At 54.7% G+C, this 26954-nt stretch overlaps 8 protein-coding genes across 8 annotated transcripts; 4 read left to right on the top strand and 4 right to left on the bottom strand.

Moving 5' to 3' along the window:
* Positions 1-108: 108 nt before the first annotated feature.
* On the bottom strand, positions 109-1866 carry CONPUDRAFT_147961 (uncharacterized protein). Its single transcript, XM_007777630.1, has one exon. It carries the CDS (start codon positions 1859-1861, stop codon positions 206-208), a length of 1656 nt encoding a protein of 551 aa, XP_007775820.1. The 5' UTR covers positions 1862-1866; the 3' UTR covers positions 109-205.
* A 3808-nt stretch (positions 1867-5674) lies between these two features.
* CONPUDRAFT_133519 (uncharacterized protein) lies at positions 5675-10979 on the top strand. The gene is made up of 9 exons (XM_007777629.1): positions 5675-6473; positions 6526-6595; positions 6650-6748; positions 7249-7284; positions 7339-7846; positions 7902-9400; positions 9476-9605; positions 9768-9826; positions 9888-10979. Exons 1-9 carry the CDS (start codon positions 5821-5823, stop codon positions 10326-10328), a joined length of 3495 nt encoding a protein of 1164 aa, XP_007775819.1. The 5' UTR covers positions 5675-5820; the 3' UTR covers positions 10329-10979.
* A 4-nt stretch (positions 10980-10983) lies between these two features.
* CONPUDRAFT_170375 (P-loop containing nucleoside triphosphate hydrolase protein) lies at positions 10984-13840 on the bottom strand (the record flags this gene model as incomplete). Its single annotated transcript, XM_007777628.1, has 11 exons — positions 10984-11212; positions 11271-11456; positions 11532-11556; positions 11619-12130; positions 12184-12437; positions 12513-12637; positions 12684-12806; positions 12861-13097; positions 13235-13299; positions 13354-13460; positions 13517-13840. 11 exons carry the CDS (start codon positions 13838-13840, stop codon positions 11116-11118), a joined length of 2055 nt encoding a protein of 684 aa, XP_007775818.1. The 3' UTR covers positions 10984-11115.
* A 1532-nt stretch (positions 13841-15372) lies between these two features.
* Positions 15373-16883, bottom strand: CONPUDRAFT_68079 (uncharacterized protein; the record flags this gene model as incomplete). The annotated part of the gene is made up of 4 exons (XM_007777613.1): positions 15373-15612; positions 15783-16013; positions 16333-16534; positions 16636-16883. 4 exons carry the CDS (start codon positions 16881-16883, stop codon positions 15373-15375), a joined length of 921 nt encoding a protein of 306 aa, XP_007775803.1.
* Positions 16884-17209: 326 nt separating this feature from the next.
* On the bottom strand, positions 17210-18846 carry CONPUDRAFT_133509 (PCI-domain-containing protein). Its single transcript, XM_007777627.1, has 7 exons — positions 18687-18846; positions 18432-18637; positions 18220-18365; positions 17926-18145; positions 17754-17862; positions 17525-17696; positions 17210-17460 (listed from the first exon to the last, which is right to left on the bottom strand). Exons 1-7 carry the CDS (start codon positions 18817-18819, stop codon positions 17289-17291), a joined length of 1158 nt encoding a protein of 385 aa, XP_007775817.1. The 5' UTR covers positions 18820-18846; the 3' UTR covers positions 17210-17288.
* A 56-nt stretch (positions 18847-18902) lies between these two features.
* Positions 18903-20936, top strand: CONPUDRAFT_133506 (proteasome regulatory particle subunit). The gene is made up of 10 exons (XM_007777626.1): positions 18903-19139; positions 19207-19303; positions 19362-19444; positions 19500-19641; positions 19705-19858; positions 19914-20138; positions 20198-20345; positions 20422-20669; positions 20736-20804; positions 20858-20936. Exons 1-10 carry the CDS (start codon positions 19037-19039, stop codon positions 20873-20875), a joined length of 1287 nt encoding a protein of 428 aa, XP_007775816.1. The 5' UTR covers positions 18903-19036; the 3' UTR covers positions 20876-20936.
* Positions 20937-21412: 476 nt separating this feature from the next.
* Positions 21413-24004, top strand: CONPUDRAFT_86079 (subtilisin-like protein). Its single transcript, XM_007777625.1, has 12 exons — positions 21413-21861; positions 21916-22336; positions 22399-22550; positions 22613-22688; positions 22756-22803; positions 22863-22968; positions 23029-23119; positions 23175-23257; positions 23308-23317; positions 23372-23623; positions 23689-23710; positions 23764-24004. The coding sequence occupies exons 1-12, from the start codon at positions 21436-21438 to the stop codon at positions 23817-23819; spliced, it is 1743 nt and encodes a 580-aa protein (XP_007775815.1). The 5' UTR covers positions 21413-21435; the 3' UTR covers positions 23820-24004.
* A 616-nt stretch (positions 24005-24620) lies between these two features.
* CONPUDRAFT_147957 (uncharacterized protein) lies at positions 24621-26885 on the top strand (the record flags this gene model as incomplete). Its single annotated transcript, XM_007777624.1, has 3 exons — positions 24621-24653; positions 24705-26335; positions 26560-26885. Exons 2-3 carry the CDS (start codon positions 24733-24735, stop codon positions 26883-26885), a joined length of 1929 nt encoding a protein of 642 aa, XP_007775814.1. The 5' UTR covers positions 24621-24653; positions 24705-24732.
* Positions 26886-26954: the final 69 nt, after the last annotated feature.

The following is a 26954-nucleotide window of genomic DNA, read 5'->3' as shown; positions in this document are numbered from 1 at the left end:
ACGCCGTTATCCGATTTAAAAAGAGTGACTCGGATCTCGTCCATTTCACCTTCTCCCATAAAAGCTTATACTCGAGATACAAGCTTCATTGGCGTATACTATCAGCAAGCCACTTGTAATGCCTCATTGTTCAACTATCGACACATGACTCTGGAAATAACTACATGAGCCAAAAGGTACATTAATGGCATTATACATGACCACTTCATACTGCGTACGAGTCAATCCCTGAGAACCCTTTAATATCCTTGACCACGCACTCCACCTTCGAAAAGTATGGTTCGGGCAAGTAAATCCCCTTCCCTGTCAGCTTATCCAACACTGTTCCCACCAATGAACGTTGCTCGAGAGCATCCGCAATGCATTCGCCCAGACGTTTTGGATTCCGGGGATTTCCGCCACCCTTCAAGGACATTTCACGAAGCTGGGAGACATGAAGAGCTCCCGAACGAGGGTTGAGCGTCTCGAACATTTGGCGGAGTATTGTGCTAGTGAGAGTCGCACGGAGACACTGCATGCGGGGAAGGGCAATGAAGATGTCGCACCATGGAATGTCCCCAAGATAGTCCTGAGTTACGATAAGTTCAGCTGTATGGATGGAGAAGAGGGGCGAGTTATAGCAAAGGGACCGAAATGGGCTGATGGGAATGGTCTCGCCCCCCTCGTACGCGATTTTGTGGTCCAGGAATACGCGGCACTTATCCCAGATACTATCGCCATGGTTGCACTTGTATTCGTGGTCGAGACTCCCGTCGTGAATAGAGCACTCGAAGCTGATTTTGTCGAGTTTGATTTGGAGGGTATTGCAAGATATCCCTTGCTCAGCGCGGTGAATGGAGAGGAAATCAGGGGAAATCGGGGGGAAATCGGGTGGTGTAAACTCTGTGTCCTCGACGGCAAGTAATGAGGAAATTGACAGATGGGCGTATGGGGGGATGCGAACGCGTGAAAAGAAGTTGACGTATGATAGGAAGGCTTCATCCATTCTTATATATTTGATTCTTGGGAGGTCCAAGAGTTTTGGTGTGTCCCACGCTGCCGGCTGTGCGTCTAGTTGGCCAAAGCACCAATCGACTGTTAGTACCTCAAGGGAAGTGGCGCTTTGAAGAGTAATCCACAACTCTTCTGGAGTAGGGGATAGGTCGTCCAATAGACAGGCAAGGTGAAGTTGTGTCAATCTTCCATATATAGGAGAATCCCAAGGGAATGCACATGATGTGAGGGTTAAAACGTCTAATCGAGGCATGCTATCTGGTAAGGGTTGCGAAAGAGGAACAAGGACCGGTGGCTCTGCGACAAGAGTAAGTTCTTGAAGAATAGGAGTAGATGATGAAAGATATTCCGCAAGAGTCCTAGCATAAGATGGGGGGAAATCGACAGACAGCTCGCATATCTGATGAAGCCGCGAGAAAACGGTTTTCAAAAGCTCCAAATCGTTCGTAAGCTCCAAATCGTCAGCACATCCCAAATCGCGAGAGTGATCTGTGGGTGCGACGAATACCTCCAAAATGATTGGGGATTCCCGCGCTCTTTCCAGCATAGCCAAGACGAGTTGCTTCGACAGGACTCCCACATCGACTGAAGACCAGAGACGTGGAAAATCCAAGGCTATCTCCCGCCAGCGTCTACACACATGAGTGAGATCGAGGAGCTGACGTGAGCGGATGCGGACAAAGTCGGAGAGTGGAACACAGAACGTGAAGATTTCGGAGAGAACTTCAGCTGGGAAGGAGCAGAGGGGCGACAGCATGTTCCGACGAGTGTAGAGCTTTCGTATGACCTCGACGTGAGTAGCGATCTCGATATCGATCTGAGAGTAACGAAGCTGTCGCTCTTGATGGTTCACTATGCAGTTAGCCATGATATCTTTTTCTAGGTTAGAAAGCAAAAATACGCGTCGAGGGCATTGGCTCACTGTCGCTTTGCTTGGAGTCTCGAGATGACATGGACAGACAGTGGCAATTGCCAACAGTTGCCAACGCGCAAGCGTGGTGACAATTGAGCGACCCGCTTTGTGACAAGCGTTACGAAGCAATGATCACGGAGTGACACATGTCACACACATACTTTCGTCCAACTTTCGTCTCCTTTCATCTGACTTGCACTTCATCTATATATGCAATGCCTTTACAGGCGTGGGCACCACTGTTTCGATACCCTGATCTATGGAGCCGCACGTTTCTATCTGGGTCCGAGTACGTTCCCATCTGGTGCACGAACATGCAATTCGCCTCGCGAGCTGGCCTTGAATGGACTCTCACCACGGGCAAACTGCTATTTTTTGCTGGAGAAAAAAGAGAGAAAATGCGTGGAGGTGAAAACCCCCTTCCCCGAGTTTTCACCGCGAGAAAAGTCAAAGGAAAGATAACCATTGCACCCGATAGAACGCCTTTTCCAGGCGAGAAAAGGTTAACAATTCCCCAGAGTCGGCAAAATTACCAAATTAGGCATCCATAATTGGACACTTATCCTTTTCTCACCCAGAAAAGGCGCTCTCTCGGGTTCAATCACAGGTTCTGGCTGAGTATTCAATAAAAAGTGGTATACTCTCCCAGTCATCGTTCAAATATTGGCTTGACTGAGTATTATCGCCAGCTCGAAACGTGCCAGTCGGCTCTTCAGAGTCCCCTACTAGCATGCCCCGGGGGGCTTCGTGTCCCTACGGTCACTTGCACATGTGGCCGAGAGCTATGGTTGGGATACTTTCATGCGTGAATTCTTCCTGGTGTTCGTGCTATGCTCCTCAGTTCCCGTCTCCGACGATCATTTGCTATTCTCTCAACCGCCATCAGTAATGCATTATGGCTTACTCGACTGTGTAACTGTCCTAAAGGCTAGGCGTATGGGTGTTGTCCCCCAACTTGAGGCGCCTCCGCGTGGATTTCGATAACCTTCCGAGGACGACGATACTAAACAGAATCCTTGTGCCATCCTTGGTGTCCTTCCTCGTTCCTACTGTTGTTGATATCATTTTCGAGGGCACAGAATCTCACAGAGCAATCAAGCTCATTCATAGATGATGCCAATCTCTTCGAACACTTCATCTTCGTTCAAGTGGTACTTTATCACTCGCCCTCGGCGACGATCACCCAGGTGTCGAGTTCCAGGAAGCCTTTTCGGAGCTGAGAGTACTCGATTCCCTCACTATGCACGCCCCGAGCACAGCCAGCTACTTGCGAATCGCAGCGGTAGACAGGGGGCTCGGGTCCTAACATAACTACACCACTCCGCGTTTCCTTCCCTCGACGGCGTCAGCGAGCCTGCATGGACGTCGCCAGGATTCTGCCGGTTCTTTGACGATGCAACATGCAACTTTAGCTCTGGATCAGAAATCGGGCCGTGGCCGACCTCGTTGCCCTCCGCTCGCGATGCTCTGCCCAGCTTCGTTGGCACCGCTATGCAGACGCCGTCTCCAGAGTAACTCCGTTTACATCGTCGTTGGCGCCTATCTCACTCGAAATACACTTGCTATGGATGAGAGCTGCTCGTCTCATGTGTGAGCCGACCCTCCTGGGAGCACTCCCGGGTCGACAGTGGCACGTACACAGTCGCGCCGTGCCTTGGGGCGCTGGTCCGCGATGTCTGAATTTCTCGATGCACCGTTCGGACGCGGGTTAATGCAAGATACGCTGGAAGAAAGCGTGTCCCGACCCTGTTATCGATTTATCACCCGATAGTCGCCCGTCCGGCGATGCCATCGCTGCGCTGTTCGCGCGCGTTGCCAGGCAAGCAATGTTGCTGCTCCATCCGATGAAAGACGTTTCCTGCTCCATAACTCAAGTGCTTACTATCAAGCGCCGTGTATACATCGAGTGCACGTTCATCGCTCCGCTCCTCTCCGGGACTTTGACCTCTGCAAATATTAATAGCGTACACGAGCTCAGGAACAGCAGCAGACCACACCGGGCCGCGGGGCATTCATCTCTCAATAGCGCCTATTTTTGGCACCTCATTTGGTATGCCTCGAAGGCGAAAGGTTAACGCGGCCACGATACAGTACATGGAATCAATGGAGAGCGAGAGATTAGTGTACCGATGGAGCGGGTTGGGTGTGGGAGGCCCAGGCCTGCGAGATGTGCTCGGGAGATTGCCGGTGGGACATGCTGCTTCTATGTATCCTTCCGAGTGCGCGTGTGCGTGTGGTGAGGAAGGACGGGTACGAGGGGACGGCGTATCTGCGGTCTTCATTGTATGAGAGGACTCGAGGTGTGGTGCTGTGCGTTGTCGGTGTGATTGCGAGATGCGCGTGCGTTGGTGGGCGCGTTATCGTATCGTGCTGGATTGTATTGTGTTGTATCGTGGCTTTCAGTATTATGAAGCGAAAAGAGGGTACGCGGTGGCGCAGGGACAGCAGGGTATCGTGTGTTCGAGTGTCGGCACGGGGCCACGAATCGCGCAGCAGCAGTTTTGCATGGCTCCGCTACGGAGCTTACGGCCAGCGATTGAGTTTAGATAGCGCAAAGTTGAGTTGAGTTGTGCCAGTCATCTGCACCAGCTCGTAGAGCGGAACGTGGGGCGATAGAGGGCACGGAGCGGGTATGTAGTGCAAGGTAGGTAGGAGAGTGGCGTTTTGAGGGTGTACTTACATGATAGTGTACCGTACCGGTGATATCGAGGCGCTCGTCCGAAGTGGCTGGTCCGACGAGTGCAAAGCGGGCTGCTTACTAACTTGGACGACGCATCTTAGCCACAATCAGACCGCAGCAGCGCATCGAGCATCGCGACTAGCAAAACGGGAGGGTGTATGTCACCATCGCAGGCGCGGGACAGACAGTCGTGGCTGTCGCGGAAGTGGTCGAGTGTCACGGGTGCGGGCGGGGGTGAAATACGAAGGGCACGAGGGGGCGCTTGTAGCGGAAGGCTGGCTTCTAAAAGCTTCGTGCCTTGGGAGTGTTTCCGCGCTTATCGACACCTGTAGAAGGTGTGGCTGCGGGCAGGCACGTTCGATGGTGATGTGGTGCAGAGGGGTGTTTGCGAGTAATACTGGCGGGCGTTGGCGAATCAAACGAGGAGCGGGGGGCGCGTCGGGCTTAGGGGCTAGGAAGATTACAGGGAGCGGGATTGTTGTTCTAGGCCTTGGGTCGGGCCTGGAGTCTGGAGAACATTTTGTGATAAGAAAGTGTCGATCAAGTCTGGACCACGGAGGCGGAGGCAAGGCAACGGGTCACGGAACCTTCCCTCGATGCCTCCGCCCAACACCGTCGCGTCCTCCTCCTCGTCCCGCCTCCACCAACCCCATGGCATGGCTGGCTTGCCGCCATCGATAAGGACGAGATTGTGCTGGGACGATCGCTTCATTTGGATTGTCGGAGTTTTAGTTTTAGTTTTGGATGGAGAATGAAGGTGTTTATATGTATTTGCCGCGAGGAAAGGGGGGGTGTCGGCGGGACGGGTGGAGTTGTGTTGAAGAGGCGCGGAGACCACGCGGCTGATAGCCCTCCAATTTCGGGAAAAAAACAGGTCCCTCCACCACCTCCCCTTGTCTTTTCCAACTCTCATCTGCTGGCCCTGTTCAGGACGAGGACGGCTTGCAAACAACCAAAGGCCTGACGAGCACACTCACCCACCCTTCATCTAACCGGTTTGCCCACCCTTCGTGCCGGTCGACCGACGACACCTACACAGAACAAGCGCCGAATCTCTCGACGCCCTCACGCCCTCCCTACATACAAGGCTAGACGCACCTCGACCGTCCAACACCACCACCTAGCCCCCTGCCCCACCTCCCCACCTCCCAGCCCCAGCCTACTCCATCCACACAATCTGCCTCGGCCGCCAGACACCTTCCAAAACAGGTCCACTTCTCATCGAGATAGACCCATGGACCCGCCATACTCGGCCAGCAGCGGCGGCAGCGGCAGCAGCAGTGCCCGCCACCACCTCTTCAACTCCCACCAGCTCCCGCCACCCTCCCAGCTCCTCCCCTCCGCCCGATCAGGCCCCGGCGGAGCGAACAACAACATCACCCTGCCCCCGCTGCAGGGCTCCCCCGGGCAGCGTGTGTACGCGAGCCCGTACCTCAACCGCCTGCCCTCGCCGCTGAGCAGCACCAGCGCCTCGAGCGCGGCGTGGCCCGGGCACCGGCGGGACTCGGACGGATATCACCACTCGTCGAGCTACAGTGCGCACGGACACCCGTCGCCGCACCAGCAGCACCACTCGCCGCACTCGTCGAGCTACTCGTCGCACCGGCCGTCGCTGTCGCATTCGTCGTATTCGCAGCACGAGGGCCACTCGGACAGGCGTTCTTCGCAGCAGCAGCATGCGCCTCCGCCGCCGCCGCCTCCCCAGCAGCAGCAGCAGCAGTCGCAGCATTTGAAGCGCGAGCCGAGTATGAGCAGTATACGTCAGTCGCAAGCGACGGCGCCTACCACCCCGACACAGCAGCAGTCGCAGCAGCAGCAGGCGGCAAGAGGGGAAGGCGGGGACGATGGGATGCCCGCGACGAGCGATTTCGTGAAGAAGTTGTACAAGTGCGTTTACTTATTCTATTCGAGACTCGTCTATACTCATGGTGATGAACAGGATGCTCGAAGACCAGGCCTACGCAGAGGTTGTCTCGTGGGGGCCGAACGGGGACTGCTTCGTCGTCAAGGTGCGCATTCAATGTTCCATGTTGTTCAAAGACGGTGATGCGAGTGTGGGGTAGGACATGAACGAGTTCACAAAGTCGATTCTGCCGCGCATGTTCAAGCACTCGAATTTCGCGTCGTTCGTGCGGCAGCTGAACAAGTACGATTTCCACAAGGTTCGTTTGCCTTTCTTTTCCTCTGGTCTTTTCTCGTTCGCGTTGGGATGTCCTGTTTTCCCGAGAGAGGGCGGGAGAGCGCTCAGATTGACATCCCCGTGATCTCGGTGCGCCCCCCTCCCCCCGTTTCTGGGTCGCGCTTTCCCAAATGGGCTGTCGGCCCGAACGTCGTGCGCGATTGCATCCCGATGTGATGCCAGACGCTATGCGTTGGGTTTCTCATTCCTCCCTCCTTTCCTTGGATTGCCCTCGTTCTCGTTCCGCTGTTGTGTGGAAGGCGAGGGGTGCACGTTCATGGGCGCGCACGTGGATGAGCCGCCGGCTGGGCTTGGGGTTCTGTTGGTGGTGCGGATCATGCGCTGTGCGGGGCGCGATCGAGAGAGAGGGGGTTTCTTCGGGTGATGCCGATGATTGGCGGACCCTGGAGCCGAGGCTTGATCGGTTCTTCGATCGCTGTCGTTTTGATGTAGGGGTACTGACTGACATTATTATGGACATAGGTGAAGAACACGGATGACAACCAGTTTGGCGAGCATGTACGTTACATTCCCATGTTCCTCTCCCTCTTTTATAACTTGTAACGTGCACAGAGCTGGACATTCAAACACCCCGACTTCCACGCCGACCGGCGCGACGCGCTCGAGAACATCAAGCGCAAGGTCCCCACTGCGCGCAAACCCGCGCCCGCGCAGACTACACCCACGTCCTCGCATGGCCCTACCTCCGCTCCCATCGCCGCGCTCGGCGGGGCGTACGCCAACGGGCGCTCGTCGTCGCCCGAGGTCGAGGCCCTTCAGGCGCAGGTGGACGCCCTTCGCGGGGCAGTGGACACGCTCGGCGCGCGCAATGAGGGTATGCGCATCCGCATGGAGGGGCTTATTGGTGAGGTCGACCGGTTGCGCTCGCGGGGTGGGAGCGATGGCGGTGGCGGTGGCGGAGGCGGAGGCGGAGGGAGCGTAGATCAGGAGGCGCGGGTAGCGGTTCTGGAGGGCAAGTATGGCGATATGCTTTTGGAGATTGTGAATTTCCAGCGGAGCCTTGCGGCGCAGGACTCGTTGATGCAGAACCTGATTCAGTATTTCCTGATGCAGGAGAGTGGTGCGTTTTATTATGTTATTCGTTGCGCGCATGCTGACTGGCGGCGGTCTAGTAGCAAAGGGAAAGGGCGACGCGTCTGCTGGCTTGGACCCGACGCGAGGACAGAGTCGGACACCGAGTCTGGCGAGCATCGCGCAGCAGCAGCAGCAGCACTCGCAGTCGCACCAGGCTCTTACGCCAACCCTTGCCGCGGCAGCAGCAGCTGCCGCCGCCGCTGCCAACGCATCCGGCCATTCTCATGCGCAGAGCGGCGCCCAGTCTTATGCGTCGCATGCTCAGCGTAGTCAACAGCATCAGCACCAGGCGCAGCAGCAGCAGCAACAACAACAATACGCGCAACAACAGCAGCAGCAGCAGCCACAAAGCCAGCCTCGCGGCGGCCCGGGCCATACGGGGCCAGGCCCAGGCGCGATGCAGCAGACGCACCCGTTCTTGCCCGCGCAGGAGACGCAGCGGATTATGATGCGCAACGAGGACCAGGAGCAGATTGCGCAGGCGAGTTTGCTGGGTATGAATGAGCTGTCGAGGCGGGCGGAGAATGCGGGGATGACGTTTTCGATTGGGCCGCAGGGGATTGCGGTGGGTGCGCAGGGGCAGGATGGGGAGATGGGCGAGGAGGATGAGGGGATGGGGGCGCAGGCGCAGGCGCAGGGAGGGGGGCAAGCGCAGGGAGAGGGACAGGGACAGGGACAGGGAGGACAAGGGCAAGGGCAGGGAGAGCAGGCGCAGGCGCAGGGGATGATGATGCAGCATGATACGGTTGCGCATATTGGCGATTTGCGGCTGCAGACTGCGCGGCCTGTCAATGGGGACGGGGCGAGTGGTGCAGAGCCGGCGTTTTCATCGGGCGATGTGCCGTTCATCCTCCCGCCTGACATCGCGTGGAACCTCCCTGGGTCGATGATGCACAACGGTTCGGCGTCCGCGCACGCTGCGGCGGCGGCGGCGGCACAGGCGGCTGCGGCTGCGGCCGGCGAAGGGCTGAAGATGGAGCCGGGCCATGAAGGGCTGCAGGTGTTCACGCTGGGCCATCTGATGCCGCGCGGTGCGGCAGGCGGCGACGAGAACGGGAACTGGACGTTCGATCCGAGCGTGCTGCAGAGCAGCGGTATGGCCGCTGCCGTGCAGGCTGCGTACGGGAGCGGGAGCGGTGTCGAGGGCGAGGACGGCGCGGACGGCGGGGAGGAGGACGGGGATGAGGACGGGAAGGAGGGGAGTCCGGGGCCGGAGGAGGTTGTTAGGCCGACGATGTCGAATCCGGGTGCGGCTGCTGATGCTGCGGCTGCTGCGTCGTCGTCGGCTGGTGCGGGTGGGTCGGGCTCGGGGGCAGCGGGCGGGGCGGGCGGGAAGAGGCCGAGGCTGCGCGTGAGGCGGTCGACGTTTGTGCCTGGGTGGGCGGTGCCGCCGCGGGTGCTGCTCGTGGACGACGATGCGGTGAGCCGCCGGCTGAGCAGCAAGTTTTTGCAGGTGTTTGGGTGCACGATTGATGTTGCGGTGGATGGGGTGGGTGCGGTGAATAAGATGAATTTGGAGAAGTATGATTTGGTGTTGATGGTACGTTGTTCCTCCTCCTCTCCCTCCTTGTTGTGGGGATTGTGCTCATGCGGGATTTGTTTTTGTTTTTGTTAGGACATTGTGATGCCAAAGTTGGACGGTGTTTCTGCGACGTCGATGATTCGGCAGTTTGATCATATGACGCCTATCATCTCGATGACGAGCAATTCGAAGCCGAGCGAGATTATGAAGTACTATTCACATGGTGAGTGGCGGTCTCGTTCTTTCCAGGATATTGCTGGGCGTGGGCTACGGCCAGGAACGCGCTCATTCCCGCGTGTCATTGTTGGCGGTCCGCATGCTCTCTCCTCTTTTTCTCTTACTCGTATCGAAAGTTTCTGTGAACTCACAAAATGTACTCCTCCAGGTATGAACGACATCCTTCCAAAACCGTTCACGAAAGAGGGTCTATTGGATATGCTCGAGGTATGCGCAACTGTTGACTCACAAAGGAATATCACACTGAACCACAAATTTCCGTGTCCAGAAACACTTGATGCACCTCAAGGTCATCCAAGAGATGGCTCGTGTCCCTCGCTCCGTTGGCGTTCCTCCGCTCTCCGACTCTTCATTCAACGACGCCCTCGCGGCCGGCGCAGCCGCGCTCACACAGCAAAATCCACAGCAACACAGCGGCATGGTCAACGGTGGCATGCAGCCTTTCCCCGCGTTTGGCGAAGAGGACGGGCGGATCAACCCGCTCGCGGGCATGGGCCTCTCGGACGAGCAGTATCAGGCCATCCTGCGCGAGATGGTCGCCGCGGAGACCTTCTCAGGCGTCTCTATGCCGGAGGGCTTCCTCAACCTTACGGGCATGAACGGCGGTATGAGCACGAGCATGGGCGGCGGTGGCGAGAAGCGCGGGCTCGAGGACGACGGGGACAATATGCGCGGAGGCAAGCGGGGGCGGTTTGAGATCATCGAGTGAGCGGATCAGGTGCCTCTTTCTCCCCCTCTTTCGACCTTGGGTAACACATATACACGCGGGAGGATAACTCGGACCCTTGTTCTATCTGCTTTTCCTCACGTTCATCGTCCGCTGGTTCATTATGGGCATGTCCGCATCCTTGTATGTTCATCACGCGCTCCCCACTGCTTTCGTATGTTGTCATCTCTTGCTTGCGATCCGATGTACGAGTGCATTCACGCTCCGCTTACCACTCACTGTCCCCCGTACCCTACTCACCGTTTTCCTACAACCGCGTATCCTCCCACACACCCACTCCGTTATTCGGGTCCTCAAATCTTCCTCCCTCTCTCCATAACCGTCTCCCTTCCATTTTAATTCTGCTGATCCCATTCAATGCTTGCTCGTTCCTGTTCCACGCACTTACATATTTACATTCATCGTCTCGGCTCTCACACACGCATCTCGGCCACATGTCTGTATCGTATCGTATCACGATCAAGTTATCACTTATCCATTTATCTGCTTATCCGCTTATCCGCTTAGCCAATCTTAGCTACTACTTTGCTCGTTTCCGAGATGTATCTCTACAGACTTCAATCTCCTATTTGTTTGTCTTATGTTGCTTAAAGTCTTGGTTTTGCACAAATTCTGATATATATGCAATGTCAGAGGAGCTTTGCGATGTACAAGGACAAGTCGAGTAATGGACGAGAGTGAAAAACAATAATAAGATACAGGAACATGAGAGACAGCGAGAAATTTACACAAAAAAGATAAAACAACAGGCTTAAAAGTCGCGATAACATTATGACTGTGCATCGTAAAGCTTGGAGTATTCCCCGTCAAGATTTATGAGCTCATCGTGGGTTCCACGTTCAACGACAGTACCTTCTCGCATACATCTGACGGGCGAGGGTCAGCGAACGGGAGATATCAGGCGAGGGGAGTACGAGGACAGACATAATCTGATCGGCTTCGCGGGCGAGATGGTGAAAGCGATGCGTGACGAAGATCATCGTTCTCCCATTTCGTGAGGCTCTGAACTCCGCTAGAAGGTCGCGCTCTGCGACAGGGTCCAGGGAGGAAGTGGCTTCATCTACGACCACGAGGCGTGTGTCGTCTGTCATGCGCATGAATGTACGGGCGCTGTGTATAGGCAGAGAAGATAGACATCAGGATGGCTCCTCGAGGTAGGAACGGAGATGGATAGAGAACACCTACGCTGCTAGTCGCTGCTTTTGGCCGCCTGACGAACAGGGAGTCATGGGTGAGCTATTAGGTGTAATGAAAAAAAGGATGCAAGCTCACCGGAGATGTCTACCCTCCTGCCTCGTCGGGTTTGCAGTTCCTGACGGAGTCTCTCAGAGACGATGCCATAAGTTCCATCGCAGAAGTCATTCTCGAACGAGAAGGTGGGCGCAAGCTGCGTGTCATATCCGTTCGGAAGCTTCGTAACGAAGTCAGTGCACCCTCCTTTCCTACAAGCGCCATCCAAAGGGGCGCTACCCTTGCCTGGTCTGTGGGCGTGCGGAAGGCCGATGCAGATGTTGTCTCGGACCGTCCCAGGATAGATGACCGGAGACTGGGAAAGGAAGACCATGGTGCGTCGGAGTTGTTCGACGTTGTATGTGTCTACGGCGTTACCATCGATCAGGATCTCGCCCATAGTTGGGTCGAACAGCCGCGCGAGGAGCTTGAGCATCGAGGACTTGCCGCTCCCATTAGCGCCGACGACGAGGACAAGCTGCCCAGCGGAAACATCAAACGAGACGCGATCTAGCGCGGGAGAGATGCTGCCCGGATATTCAAGGCATACATTTCTGTCTCTTCTTTAATACAACTAAAATGAAAAGAATGTTCTCGACCAACATACCGGAACGAGATGCTCATCCCACTTTTTTTAGACTTGTCGGTAGGATAGGGCATGTGACCGTTGATCGTCGTACTCTCGTATGAGATGCCATCGTAGAGCCACTTGGCTTGTGCGAACAGCTCCGATAGCGAGGATGGGTCCATTCCATATTCGCCTATACTTATAGCCAGGGTGTTGGTCGCTTGTTGAAGCAAGGCCATCGATGTGACTGATGACGCAGACATGCGTGACGGTAGAGTGAGGGCATAAACAGCCTAAACAAAATTCAAGGGGCAAGCACGGTTTGATAATTAGTGTTTGATGCGATCAATGCTCCGTTGTCGACGTACCAAGGGGAGATCAAGTGTGAGATTGATAAGAAAGTCCCAGTACCAGCTTCGCAGAAGTCCGCCGACCCACGGATAAGGCTCTGAGTCGGTGACAATGCCGAGGTTGCCCGATGTTTTCCTGTACTCTAAGGCCTTGTGAGTTTGCATACTAAACACGTTCTACGGACCCACCTGTTCCTAGGCCACTAGTCACGCCATCTAAAGTTAGATCTCCGCGATATTGTGGAGAGAAAGCGAGCCCATAGAGAGCCTTCAGACGTTTGTAAGGTGCCGAATCCGTCCAAAAAACGTAGCCTGCATCCATCATCAGCAAATGCACTGACATATCAGTAGCGTGTTTACACGCACCTTCGCTGCCTATGCCGTTTGATGGAGCTAGCCATCTGAGTATAGGATGCACGATACAGAAAGTCATCAGAAGCTCCTTCTCAGGACTCTGCTTGTGCGAGATAGCATAGAGAAGCACGACAACTTGAGAGAGAAGTGTCAGACATATCCGCATTTTACGCGTGAGGTGATGGACAAAGTTCCATCCCGGGACCTCGCTGTCGAAGCTCCCTGATATGGGAAAAAGCAACGGCTGCTCTGTATTAACAGAATTAGCGCATTGTTCTCAGTTACATGCGCCAGTCGCTACCTTGTGTTGACCGGTAATCTGCTCGCAAACTGGCTGAACAACATGTTATGATTGTTATGGCAGTACTAGAAGTGTCTGAGCGCACCGTCAATGAGCTTGGGAATAAAATGAGCTCTCAAATGGCTACGTATCCGGTCCCTTGACTGAGTGCTACAGGTGTGCATTAGTCCCCCCAGCATATGTCTCGACTAAACTTGGACCTACAAGACACGATCTACACCAACGCTTATCAGAGCGAAGGAAAGCCACATTTCGGCAATTATCTGGAACATTTCGGGTTGGATCCCGGGGGTAGACAGGCTGTCTTCGAGCTGTCCATAAACGTCTTTAGCGCATGATCTACAGGGCCCTGTCTCAGTACACTCACCACGTTGAGGAGACGGCTCAGAAAAAATAGGTTCAGGGCGGATGAAACGCTGAGCCATATGTTGCATGCGAGATAGGTGAGGAGCGGCCAAGGAGCCAGAGAGAATATTTCAGCGCATAGGCGTCGCGCGTACGGGACGTTTCCGCGAGTTCCGCGTAACCATCCCAATATTAGGTGGGATATCCCCAAGGTCGGATCAGAATTGCGCTCCTCAAACGCAATGTCAAAGATGCCGTGTCGGCGGTGACGCAGTGGTGTGCGGGGGGAAGGCAGTCCATCGGGATAAGGGGGGCTGTGGTCAACGAGTGCGTCCGTGGAGGGCATGCTGGTGAAAATGTGTCGGGTGAGTGTTGCAATTTGGTGGTCCGAGTGCAGGGCGACACTTTTATACGCACCAGAAGAGACAAGACCACCTCGATCCTCTTGTGTGACATCCGCTACTCTCGCCGCCACTAAACAACAATCAGAGGCACACCATTGTCGATCGAGAGTGTTGCCAGTGGATAGAGCTAAGACTAAGGAAGATAAATAAAGGGTCGTAATTTGACGTGTGGGCGCGTCGACAAAGGGTAGTACGCACCGGTGTGTCGCGGACGCCAGCTAAAGACAAGCCCCATAACTATGAAATCTCGCGTATTGAGGTGTTTGTAATGACCTGGCAAGAGGTGAAACTCCGCTTAAGGCAAGCATGCGCCCTATTATGTATCTGGGACCCACAGAATGTCACACTATCCGATGCAAGGGGTGACGTCCATAAAGAGATCATTTCGTTCACTCACCGACCATAGCAGAATGCAAGGCGTCACATGTATATTTACAGAAGCGATGCATGAAAGAAGTGTTTTCCCCGGCTTCCTGAGCTGTGGGCGTCAACGACAGGCGAATGACGTTGCCATATGCACAGTACTACGGTCCGAGCCCTTGGTAGTGTTGGTCATCTACCCCATCAGGGGACGCCGCTGAACAGCCATAGAGAGAGAAGTGAAGGGTAGGCGTCGCACGCCAGACGCCTCTGTGTGAAAAGAAACAAGTGAGAAAGGCTTCAATGGAACCATCAAGGGCCAATGTGTTATGAACAGCTGAGTCTGAAATTGTTCCCGGTGAATTGGACAACACCCACGAAGACCGTTTGTAGGGTTGCGATTGCACCGGGCACTTTGGAGGACATTCAACCTAAATGTATAATTGGACACTCAATGTATCCATCAACTGATGGACACTGACGAATGCTTACCTGGAACTGTAGCACGACGGTATGCTCCGACCGGAAGATGAACTGATTGCTTCGTGGACGGTCGTTCTGGGAGCCCCGCAACGAGACTGTGCACCAGAAGAAAGTGCAGTGACGATGAGATGCTTCGTGTACACGGTCGCGGATTGGGGGCCGCTAGATTGGGCTACGGTTAGTACGTAACAGATCAGGCGCCTACCACGCAACGTTTGTAGGCGCTGAGGAAGTTGATATGGGTCGGTCCCAGGATAAAACCACGAGCCGTCAGACCTAACGAGCCTGATCCTTGATCCCCTCGGCTAGATCAAAAGTGTTCCTTCTTCAAAAATGACACGGTAATAAATGAAAGCTCTGCAAAGAGTTCCATGAATTAATAGGCGAGAGCGCTCTGGGACGGGCGAGAGCCTCGTTTCGTTAATTTGATGTGCCGCAGGTCTGGGAGTAATACACCAGTATGACATACTGCTGAACTGACCCATCTAGGCATTAGTTCTAACAAAGCTGGTAAAACATCCTCTACATGGCGACAAGTCGACAGACTCACCTCTCTATTGTTTTTCCATCACGTCGTCCCCCGGTTCTAATGATCGTCCTTTGTCCCCTCCCACACCAAAGCATTCCTTCCCTATAGCTTCAACCACCCATCCATCTTCTCCCACACATTCTCCTGATCCCGCGTCCACTCCTCCCGCTTCTCTCTCGCGCACGCCGCGCATATCCCCTCGCTCACCCAGTCGACCCGCTTGATCCTCTCGAGCGTCTCGAGCGGCTTGTACACCCCGTCGTCCTCAATGGCCGGCTGAATCACAAGCGGGAGCCACTTATCCGCCAAGATATCCGTGCAGTCCATGTGCGACGTCGGCGGCTGTAATTTATTTAAGTCACGCGTCAGAATCATAGTTGAAAGGCGCATGCATTGACGTCAAGTCAAGCGTGGAGGAAGGAAACGAGAGGGACGCGGAAATGGAAAGAGGGAGGGAGGGAGGGAAACGCTGCATTGAATTGTATCGTTGCGAGGACCCACAGACGTACCACCGTGAACAATATAGGCGTAAAGTGGTCCACGACGCCCGTCATGAGGCTCCGGCACCTGTCGACGTCCGCCGGCGAGAGAACGTGCCGCTTCACGATCGACGGGACCAGTTCTGGTTCCGCCTGCTGTTCTCCTGCTCCGAGCACTGTTGGCCCACCGACGTCTCCTGGGGTATCAATTTCGGGCTCGAACTCGGATGTGGTCAGCAGGCTGTAGAAGAGCGGTTTCTTTACCTGGCGGCCCGGTAGACCAGCGGCATAGGAGAGTTGTGGGGGTGCACATGGTCCGAGGGCGAGGATCAGTAGGGGGTTTCAGATGAGAGAGGATTCAGAAAAGCGAGGACGGGCATGAAGGTCATGTCCGGGATATGAGAGCGGTATATGAATGACCAAGTTAGATAGATACGGGTGACACGAGTCCGAAGGACGGTGCATGGTCCGATTTCCGGGGACGCATGGTCAAATGAGCGCAAGGAGTAGGTGTATGCATGCATCGACTTTGTGAGCAAACCAGCCACGTCCTTCGCTGTGCAGACGCAAGGGTACGACTCACCGCATGTATGCCATACCGATTCGCAGCTCCCAGCGCCTCCTCCAAATGCGCGGGATGCTCGAACGGTGCTGGCCCGCCTCCAAATACCTCTTCAAAGTATCCCCGCGCGAGCGCGTGCACCTGGGGGAGGTCGAGCTGCCCAGGCGAGGATGCGCGCAGCACAGCGATGATGTGGGACGGCGGGGCTTGGCGGGATAGTGGTCTGTGACGGGATCAGTCGTACTTCGATGTAAATGCATGGCGACTCCGCCGTTGGGGAAGGGGAGAGGCAAGAATCAAGTTCGATTAAAAGAGGTAACGCACATGTCATGGTAGAGATGCTCAAAGAGCGCAGTCAGATCACCCTCGCTTACACCGTCAGGGGCGTCATACACCTCTCCCAGACGTACGGCAGTCTCCTGCTGGCGCTGGCGCTCTAACAGGGAGCGGTGCACCTTGAACAGAACATCCGGCTGCCCGCGTGCACGAAGGACGAGCGAGCCGTCGTCGAACCAGAAGCGTGGGTGTCGCTCGGCCGCTGCAGACGCTGTCGCGTCAATCTGGGTGGCCATGGTCTTCACGCTGGCGGACTTTGACTGCCGTGCTTTCCAGACGTTCCAGCCGATGCCTGTCGCGAGAAGGGTCACGGGGATGATGACCCACGACCGGTGGGTGAGTAGGGAGAGGGAGGAGGAGGATGGTGAGGCCATCGTCTGAGTCTACCGGTATCGTCATCTGTCATCTCCCACCCATATGGACCGTCGAGCGGCGTTCTCAGCCAAACCTCGGGCTTCGGCTTGGTTGATGACGAACTTCCGTGCGATCGCAACGGCACTGGCACCGTCCTCAATCTGCTCATCACTTCTCGCGACGAAAAGACAAACAGCCTCAAGAGCCAAAGAACGACACTCGAACGAATGCGTATGCGATATTACGATATGTATGCTACAAAGGAAGAAAACGCTTCCCTTCCCTCTCTAATACAACACCTTGCTCAGCCGCTGTATACTCGTGAGCAGCAGATCGCCCTGCTTCACCACCTTCTCGTACTGCGCGATCTTGAGCGACGGCCGCGTCGTCTCAACCACGCCTGCGACCTTGTCGATCGTGCAGTGCAGCCGACCGTTGGCGATGAAGCGCGAGAGTTCCCTGTGTATGGTGTCCATAAATTAGCATCGAGACGCAGCTGTGAAGCAGGACGGACGGTACGTACGAATCGATGAAGGGCACAGAGACACCGAATGCGGCCGCGAGTGAGTCGAGCGTGAGCGATCGGTAGGACTCGAGGAGCTGGCTGTACGCGAGGATGCGCATCTCGCGCACGTAGTAACGTGTGTGTGGCGAGAGGAGGCGCGAGGGAAGGAGAAAGTTTTGTTCGAGGTTGGCTGCGTGCACCGGCATTTGTCAGTTATCCGAACATCAAGCGTCAGAGATGGGCTCACCAAGGGCAACGAAGAACTTCTCGTAATGGCATTTGTACAGGTTGCTCGTAAAGTCTGCGAGGACGGGAAGCTCGGGGAGGGCGGAGATGACTTCGGGAGCTGAGATTAGCTGAGTCCCCCATGGTATACGTCAGTCTCACGTCACGGGCTATGATGGGGAGGAGGGACGCGCCTTCTTCTTCAAATCAACACGCTTAAGCGTGAGGGTGTTGACGATGATCGTGAGCGCAACGAATTCGTTATATGGAATAAGCTCCACGGCCGTGAATGTTGAGAGCGCATCGAGGAGAAGCTCGCCAGCCCGCTCGAACTGCCGGATGGATGCGAGGTGCATGCCCCGGTAGACCTTGAGCCGGTTGCGTCTATCCCAGTCGCCACCTTCTTCTATGAGCCTTTGCAAGGATACGGGTCAATTTCCAGTGCGATGCAAGTGAGGGGAGAGAATAGGAAGGGGGGAGGTACGCACTTCTCAGCCTCGGCGAGGTTCTCAGTGATGACTGCGTGGTCTCCGAAGAATATGCCGATCCGAATGAGGGTGAGCACGATATCGATCCTTGATCCAAGGCCTGCCGTCTTCTTGAGCGCGAGTTTTTGCGCCTCGATCGCGCGGTCCTACATGTCGAAGGACGCATACAGCCACTTTAGCACTGATGTTATGGCTGCATGTATAGTACGCACCTTTTCACCAATCTTCGTGAGATAGTTTGCCCTGGCCTTGAGCGCGTCTGAAATCTCGGACTCGCCCTCTGTCTTCTCCGCCTCGGCGAGACGCTCGTCAAGCTTGGCGAGCTCGTCCTCGTTTGCTTTCTCCAGTTCGTTGAGCACGGCGGCGTCGGTTGGTATGGCATTGCTGGAGGTTACGACCTTGTAATAAGGCGCCATTTCTGCATATCTTGTCAAAGAGAGCATGGAGTGAGTGAAGGGTGGACGTACGGTCGGCCTTGATCCCCTCGAGTAGATCCTTGCGCGCATTGTCGTGCAGGCGGGTGAGGGATGACGTGCTGAGGGTAAAGTAATGCTGGGCGAGGACGAGGTTGGGGATCGGGAGAATGACTTCGTCGCCCATGCTGAATGAAACCTAGTAACTTGTAAGGAGAATGAAATGGATGGCGAGTAGGAGCTCCTAAGACGAGGACGCGTCAGTGGAAAGTCAAAAGTTCGCACGGCCAGACGCGTCATTCCCTCCTCCCTTGCTCGTTAACATCTGAGCCTGTCCCGTCCCCCTTCCTGTCGACATCGTCTCTTGTTCACTGCATCACCCATCTCCTTCAATATCAAGCAACATGTCTTCACTAGCTGATGTGCTGAAGGAGGCAGAGGCAAACGCCTCGACGAATCCCAAGCGCGCCGAGGAGCTGTACAAGCAGGTGCTTGATTCCGCCTCAGGTATGTCTATCAGTCGACCTTTTCGCCACCTTCATTTCAATGCTAACATAAGGTCATGTCCCTATAGCATCTTCATCGAAATCGTCATCAGCGGCGAACGCAGAGATCCTTCGAGACCAAGAATCTGCGCTGCTCAAGCTCGCTGAGCTATACCGCGATCAGAAGTGCGTCTATCCGCTTGAGCTTTGTATTCAGCGTCAAGTATAACTTATATGCGCGTAGAAATGCCACAGGTCTCGCCGAAGTCATTACCCTCTCCCGCTCCTTTGTCTCCTCCATCGCCAAGGCCAAAACCGCCAAGCTCAGTACGTCTCTTCCAGCTGCCCAACCGCTGTTGTCCTGAGGCTGATGCGTACGCAGTCCGGACCCTGCTCAATTACTTCACTGCGATCCCGGATAGCCGGCAGGCCCAGATTGATGTCCTCATGGACAACATCGAGTGGGCCAAGCGCGAGAAGCGCATCTTCCTCAAGCACTCGCTCGAGGTCCGCCTTGTCTCCCTGTACGTATTCCAACCCTTCTTCTCGCATCAGTAGGAGAGCAGACGACTAATACGTGTGTGCAGGCAGCTGGAAGCGTCGCAGTTCAAGCTCGCGCTGACCCGGATCGACGCGCTCCTAACGGAGCTGCGCAGGCTGGACGACAAGATGATCCTCACGGAAGTGCATCTCCTCGAAAGCCGGGTGTACAGGGGTATTGGGAACTTGTCCAAGGCTAAGGTGTGTCCCTCTATCCTATCACTGACATTCATCGCCGGTTGACAGCTGTATGCAGGCCGCACTCACTTCAGCACGGACCGCCGCCAACTCGATCTACTGCCCACCTCATCTCCAAGCCGCGCTCGATCTGCAGAGTGGCGCGCTCCACGCCGAGGATAAGGACTACACGACCGCATACTCGTACTTCTTCGAGACATTCGAGAGCCTGTCCGTTCAGGGCGACCCGACTGCGCTCAACGCACTCAAGTATATGCTACTCTGCAAGGTCATGCTCAACCTTGTGCGTCTTCCCTTTGCTTCAATCTGTGCTCAAGACGGCTCACCTTGCTACCCCTGCAGCCTGAAGACGTGACGTCCCTCTTGAGCATCAAGCTCGCTGTCAAATACGCTCAGCTGCGCGAGATCGAGAGCATGCGCGCGATCGCGTTCGCGCATCAGAACCGTAACCTATCCGAGTTTGAACGCGTCCTCCGGGAGTACAAGGACGGTGCGCATCTCCCTTCACCCCCTGCCATTCTGCATTGTCATCTCACTTATTCTTTTACCCCATTCACGCCAAGTAGAGCTGAGCTCGGACCCAACCATCCGTTCGCACCTCGCAGCACTGTACGACACCCTCCTGCAGCAAAATCTCCTGCGCATCGTCGAGCCGTATTCGGTCGTCGAGCTCGACTACGTCGCGGAGCAGGTTGGCCAGGGCCGGCAGGAGGTCGAGGCGAAGCTGTCGCAGATGATCCTCGATAAGGTGTTCTATGGCGTGCTCGACCAGGGGAGGGGGTGTTTGTTGGTGTTCGACGAGCCTGAGGTCGACGTGAGTTTCTCTTTTCTTCTTTAGCTCTTTGGATTTTTCGGGGTGCTGATTGCGTGTGGGATGCAGAACTCGTACGGAGCAGGAATCGAGACGCTGGAGCAAGTGAGCAATGTCGTGGAGTCGTTGTACGCTAAGGTGAGTTTGTTTGCTTTCTGGTGGTATGGTGGAGTGCTGATCGGTGTGTCCAGACTGTTACTATTGCATAGACACATTCAGCCTGTATCATCCACTTTCTCTTCGTATCACACACCGGTTATCAAACGTTTTGCAATCGCGATCATCGTCTCCTGCAAAGCTTCTAAGCTAGCAGCGGTTTTTCCTTGGCGGTGGGTTCCTAGGCATCACAGCCACATATTCCACATGGTACGCGGCGATTCGGGGTACATATCCCACGATACATTTCGTGATGAACAGATAGAAGAGGTCAATTGAGGTCTTTCATGGCCGAAGCGCGGAAAGAATAGGTAGCCATTGTGACGTTTGGGGAACGGAACTTCCGTTCAACCACTGCCTCGATCTGTCTGACGAAGGTTCACGACCGCGATCACCGCGTAAGAAGCACAATGGCGAGATACCTCACATGTGGTTGAGGCCATGATAGGCCGACGGGAGTCAACTGACTTTTGCGATAGTGACCAGAAGAGTTCTTTGGAAGAAGACGGCCTCGCTTCGCCGCTGTAAGTTCTTCGCCGGCCGTCGTACAAAAGGGCATGTAGCGGTTCTACGACATGCGTATCTGCATCCTGTCCTCCGTCGAACACTCGGGATGAAGCTATCTCTGCTCCTCGGTCTCGTTGGTGCTTCTCTTGTCAATGCCGATGTTCCTGCCTTCAGAGGCTCTCCCTTCAAGCTCAAGGAGAGCATCTCGGCTCCTTCGACGGGATGGGTCAAAGGGTCAGCAGCGCAGCTGGACACCGTGCTCACCTTTCAGATCGGACTCTCCCGCCCGCGCTTCGGAGAGCTCGAGCAGAACCTGATGGAGATCAGCGACCCGTCCCACGCGCGATATGGCGTGCATCTGTCCAAGGACGACGTGCTCGAGCTCATGGCGCCGCAATCGGACACGCAGGAGGTTGTTGCGGAGTGGCTTGCGCTCTACGGGCTTAACGAGACGAGCGTCAGTTACTCGTCTGCGAAAGATGCGATGACGCTCAGCGCGCCTGTACGCGTCGCCGAGTCCATGTTCAACACGGTACGATACATGTTCTTGGCGCGTGCCAGTATCAGCGGTACTCAACTTGCGTAGAGTTTTTACGTTTACAGCCACGCGGATTCCGGTGACAGTCTCGTCCGCACGACGCAGTACAGTCTCCCCGAGGTTCTCGATGACCACATCGCCCTCGTCCAACCGCTCGTCATGCTCGCTTCTTTGGGCCAAGTCGCTAAACCGACGCCATCCTCGGCCGGCGGGCCTACTCCGTTGACTCCCACGCAGGATGTCAATAGCACTGCTGTCGACCCCTCGTGCAACTACCAGATCACGCCCGACTGCCTTCGCCAGCTGTACAACATCGGGAACTACACGCCTTCCGCCAACGGAGGCAGCGCGATCGCGGTCTCGGAGTTCGAGAACGAGTGGGCGAATTTCACGGACTACGATACGTTCTTGGCGGAGAACGTGCCCTCCGCCGCTGCTGGATCCAACTTCTCGATCGTATCTGTCACTGGTGCGTGGTTTGATAATGTGTGGTGTAGTGGTACGATCTTACCTATTTCCCCGTTCTACTAGGTGGTGTAAACAACCAGTCGGAGCCCGGCGGCGAGGCCAGTCTCGACGTGCAGTACGCGTTCGGCCTGACACGGCCCCTTCCCGCGACGTTCTATACCGTCGGCGGGTCTCCGTATTCTAGCAACTGGACATTTTCGACGGGACTCTTGGACGTGGGTGACATGCTTACCTTTCAAGCAAGCGAAAGCATACCGAACTGAAGAATTCACATTAGCTCGCCGACTTTTTGTTGAACCAGACGGATCTTCCTCCAGTCATCTCGACGAGTTACGGGGAAGATGAAACTACCGGTAAGTTTCAATCCCGATCTTCCTGCGTATACTCATTCAAAGTGCACCCTGCTTACGCGTGATCCAGTTACGTCCGCACAAGCTAACAGGATATGTCAAGGATTTGCTGCTCTAGGTGAGCTTCTCGACTGCCCTATACCTGCAATGTCTGATGAGTCCGTGGTTTTGTCACAGGCGCGCGCGGAATGTCAGTTCTCTTTTCCTCAGGGGATTACGGAGTCGGATATCCGTCAGGAAGCCCTGTGGCGTTCACAGTGCACTTCCCCGCTAGCTGCCCATAGTATGTCTCCCAAGCTCATTTACTATGCTGGCTGGTCTCACTGATGGCGGTGCAACGTAGCGTCACGTCCGTTGGAATGACAACTGGTATTCATGAAGTCGCCGGGAATATCGACAATGAGGTATCCAGTGGCGGCGGGTTTAGCACTATCGTGTGTACACCTATATATGATACCGAACCTGGCTGAGATCTCACCATGCCGCTAGTTCCCTCGACCATCATACCAAGACGAGCAGGTCAGCGATTATCTGACCTATCTTGGAGACCAGTACTCTGGGCTGTATAACTCGTAGGTTTACCTTGTGTAAATAACACGGTGTACTGACTGCATTCCCGTAGGAGCGGACGCGTATGAAACCTTTCCTCTCCCCCTTCCTATACTGACCTCAGTGGCGCTGCATAGGGGTATCCAGATGTGTCCGCCCAAGGCATCAACTTTCTGGTCGAGATATACGGCTACAAGTCGAACGAAACAGGGACCTCGGCATCCGTGCCTACATTTGCTGGGGTCATTGCACTCCTCAACGACGCACGGTCGAATGCCGGAAAGTCGACGCTCGGGTTCCTGAACCCGTGGTTGTACTCGTCTGGGTACAGTGCGCTGAACGATATCACGGAAGGGACTAACCCTGGTGCTGGGACAAACGGTTTCAATGTGCGTGCATGTTCACGTGCCGAATTAAACGTCATCTGAAACTTTCCCGATGATCCTATTTGAAGGCCACGAAGGGATGGGACCCCCGTATGTTTCCTCCACGTGCTGATATTCGCGCGGCTTTCTGACATTGGATTTAGTCACCGGCCTTGGGACGCCTGATTTTGCGAAGCTTCAAGCGCTTGTACTGGCATGAACCACACTATGACACCGCGCTCTACTAGTGGTTCCAATAGTATCGTTTATCGTGGTAATATACGTACAGTATTGCAGGATGGCCAACTATTGGGTGACCAGCTCGGACTACACCTTCATCCAAATTAACTTACAATTTCGGTGTGAACATTGCGTCGAGAAATCAAAAAGGAGATGGAACAGCGCCTTGAGATGCACGACTGCGAGTGAGCCATTGTCAACCTGGGAGTGTTCCAGGGAGAGCTGCTTCACACAAGAGATGTGCGATTCCGTATTGTTATCCTCGAAATTATCTTCGGAAACCACATTCCGAGAACTGGCGGCGGTGATCATGCACCGCAGCTTACTCAGAATTTACCGAGGGTATGTGATCTTCTTCCACCGAGCTGATGCCTAACTTCGCCCCACCATGGGGCACCGCCAGGTTCATGACTTCGTAGTAGAGTCTATCTTAGGTCTATCTAGGGCCGGCTCACGAAATGAATTGCATGTCCGCGCAAGAGCGGCCGATGCCTTCAGATCCAGGTGGGAGCATATGACTCCGATAAGGTCGGATATCTCGAGGCAGTGGTACATACACCTATGAACGTTTCAGACGACTCAGAAGCGAAGGCAAAGTGAAGGTCAAACGGAAGTGCTCGCGTTTGAGTCCCCCCCCTCCAAAAAAACAAAGAAGTGTTCGCGTGACAGATGTCACACCTAAATCATCACTTCGTAACCATGTCATGACGCGGTATGTTACATTGTCACATCACATCATCGGCAGAGCGCGTTGAGTTGGCGTTTGGACTGGCAGCTGTCTGTCATCCCGAGACCACAGGTACTTAGAGTTAAAGTGAGTCGGAGTGAAACGGATATGCACTCTGCTTTCTAACTTGGTCATTAGAACAGCATAGCGGCTTCATCATACTACTATGACCACCGTCGGCATCGTGAATCACCAAGAGCGACAACGTCACTACTCTCAGATCGATAACGAAATCGCTACTCATGTCGAAGCCACACGAGCGCTCTACACTCGCAGAAACATGCTTTCACCCACCTGCTCCATACCGGCTGAAGTTCTCTGCGAGATCTTTGCCTTTGCAGCACCCTTGACGCCAGGCACTCCCCTCATTGACCCACGCCACCTCCTTCTTCTCACCCAGGTGTGTAAACACTGGCGTGAAGTGGCCTTGAATTTCCCACACCTCTGGTCCATATACGACACTGGGATGATGCCAAAGCAGTTCATCATGACTATGCTGGAACGAGCAAAGGAGCATCCACTGGATATATATGCCAAAGTCACCAATGAGAACCAAGACCTTATGGGAGAGTTCTTGTCACGGCTTCATCAGACGCGTCTACTGTTTATGGACTTCCCAACGTCTTACGCGACTACCCTTGCCGAACGTCTGACATCGCATTCTCCAACTATCCTTCAAACACTTCATCTTGTTGGAGCGCGTCCTGTCGTCGTGCATCTTTCGCAAAGCTTGGTGGGTAACACACCTAAATTGAACAAGATGGTCCTCAGGAGATGCGCGTTGCCCTGGCGTTTGCCGATCTATGGAAGATTGACGCGGCTTGACCTTCTTGATCTGGACAACCTCTCACCCAGCCCCAAAGACTTGTGGACTGTCCTGGAAGGTGCAACCTCCCTTGAAGTTCTAAAACTCAGTTTTTCACTCCGTCGTCGTCTGTATTCGGTTCCGCCAACGTGGGACCTACCAAAGCTGGTAGATCTGCCGAGAATCAAGTATATATCAATAAATGAAAATTTCTGCTCATACGCCCACTTCTTTTCGCGCGTTCGTGTTCCTCCCGATGCTCATATATCAGTCACCACAACACTTTCAGCCCGGGATGCGGCACTTCTGGAAGGAAATCTTCCTCCGATGTCTCCCGATTTCTTCTCTCTTCACCGCGCTGAGGGCCCGATGATGCCTTGCAACACACTCAAGATCGGGATATACAACGGCCACATTCGATGCTCTGTTTATGACAGGCACCTTGAGAACAAACGCACGTGCAAGCACCACGATGATCGCCTGGAGGACTGTCGCATCTTCCTCGCTTACGTGTTCGACTATCACATTGACGACTTGGAGATCATCAGCCCATTCAGCTCTTTCTGTCACGGCTCGCCCCTCATCTCCATCCATACGCTCGAAATTATGGTGGATCAAGACTATCTCGGGGAAGTTCCGTGGTGTGTCATCTTCCCCGCTTTACCTCGCATCCAGCGTCTCCGCGCAAGTTTCAACAATATCAGATCACTGCACATGATCGAAGCGCTCGCTCCTCGCTCCCGCGTTCTCCACGCTCCCCAGCTTCGCGAGATTTCCTTGGAGCTCGATGACCATACTCAGGACACGACACGCTTGGGCGAGTGCATGGCGGATGCCCTTGAACAGCGCGCGTCGTTAGACGTCAAACTGGATAAATTGACAGGCAACGGGTTCTCCATGCCCGAGCCGTATCTCTCGAGGGTGAGATGCGTGGTCGAGGATGTTCAAGGATTCGAAGAGATTAGTTAGCCTCGGTCAAGCGGTCGGGTACATTTTAGGCGGGATTGGCGATTCGTGCGGCTACTGCTAGAGTTATGAGGAATTTCTTGAAATCAATGGAGATCATGTCGACAGTATAAACCTCTCATGACAGTTGCGCCTTGCCTTGCCAACTGGAGTGTTTCTTCTTGAAATTTATCATTAGACGCCGCACGCCTGTCAGAATTGCTAGATACGGACTACCCGTAGTACGATTCAGATGGACTCTGCTCGTCGATAAACCCACTATCCTTGCCCGTCCAAAGAGGACGGCGAAGCGTTATCGGGGCACACTTCCTATCGAACATGTCGAAGATCTACCATCATATGAGGAAGGTGAAGTGGAGGGAGGTGTCGAGGTGGACATGCGAGACGAGAACATTGCACGTTTGCCTCCCGATGAGGATACGCAAGACAATGAAGATGGTATGGATGGGGCGGTGGCGAGGAACTGGGGGAAGAGCTGCCCTGGACTTCGAGAGATTGGGTTGACAATGGGAGTGTTGTGGGGAGAGAAAGGGCATGGAAGCGGATGACGTATCATTTCAAAGGAACCAAGAGAGTGGTCCACTCTGACGGACCGAAATAAAAGCCTGGAGATGTAT

The sequence above is a fragment of the Coniophora puteana genome, assembly GCF_000271625.1.
Source record: "Coniophora puteana RWD-64-598 SS2 unplaced genomic scaffold CONPUscaffold_24, whole genome shotgun sequence".
Classification (NCBI taxonomy): Eukaryota; Fungi; Basidiomycota; class Agaricomycetes; order Boletales; family Coniophoraceae; genus Coniophora; species Coniophora puteana.
This window is presented reverse-complemented; position numbering and strand designations above follow the sequence as displayed.

What these genes read in the sequence shown, in the direction of transcription:
- CONPUDRAFT_147961 (XM_007777630.1), bottom strand. Translation starts at nt 1,861, where the DNA reads ATGGCTAACTGCATAGTGAACCATCAAGAGCGACAGCTTCGTTACTCT.
- CONPUDRAFT_133519 (XM_007777629.1), top strand. Translation starts at nt 5,821, where the DNA reads ATGGACCCGCCATACTCGGCCAGCAGCGGCGGCAGCGGCAGCAGCAGT. An exon ending in AGTATGATTTGGTGTTGATG is followed by an intron (nt 9,401 to 9,475) that starts GTACGTTGTTCC and finishes TGTTTTTGTTAG; the next exon opens with GACATTGTGATGCCAAAGTT. An exon ending in TATGAAGTACTATTCACATG is followed by an intron (nt 9,606 to 9,767) that starts GTGAGTGGCGGT and finishes GTACTCCTCCAG; the next exon opens with GTATGAACGACATCCTTCCA.
- CONPUDRAFT_133509 (XM_007777627.1), bottom strand. Translation starts at nt 18,819, where the DNA reads ATGGGCGACGAAGTCATTCTCCCGATCCCCAACCTCGTCCTCGCCCAG. An exon ending in AACCTCGCCGAGGCTGAGAA is followed by an intron (nt 18,146 to 18,219) that starts GTGCGTACCTCC and finishes ATCCTTGCAAAG; the next exon opens with GCTCATAGAAGAAGGTGGCG. An exon ending in TCTGTGCCCTTCATCGATTC is followed by an intron (nt 17,461 to 17,524) that starts GTACGTACCGTC and finishes CACCATACACAG; the next exon opens with GGAACTCTCGCGCTTCATCG.
- CONPUDRAFT_133506 (XM_007777626.1), top strand. Translation starts at nt 19,037, where the DNA reads ATGTCTTCACTAGCTGATGTGCTGAAGGAGGCAGAGGCAAACGCCTCG. An exon ending in GGTGCTTGATTCCGCCTCAG is followed by an intron (nt 19,140 to 19,206) that starts GTATGTCTATCA and finishes ATGTCCCTATAG; the next exon opens with CATCTTCATCGAAATCGTCA. An exon ending in GAGCTATACCGCGATCAGAA is followed by an intron (nt 19,304 to 19,361) that starts GTGCGTCTATCC and finishes ATATGCGCGTAG; the next exon opens with AAATGCCACAGGTCTCGCCG.
- CONPUDRAFT_86079 (XM_007777625.1), top strand. Translation starts at nt 21,436, where the DNA reads ATGAAGCTATCTCTGCTCCTCGGTCTCGTTGGTGCTTCTCTTGTCAAT. An exon ending in TTTCGACGGGACTCTTGGAC is followed by an intron (nt 22,551 to 22,612) that starts GTGGGTGACATG and finishes AATTCACATTAG; the next exon opens with CTCGCCGACTTTTTGTTGAA. An exon ending in GCGGCGGGTTTAGCACTATC is followed by an intron (nt 23,120 to 23,174) that starts GTGTGTACACCT and finishes CCATGCCGCTAG; the next exon opens with TTCCCTCGACCATCATACCA.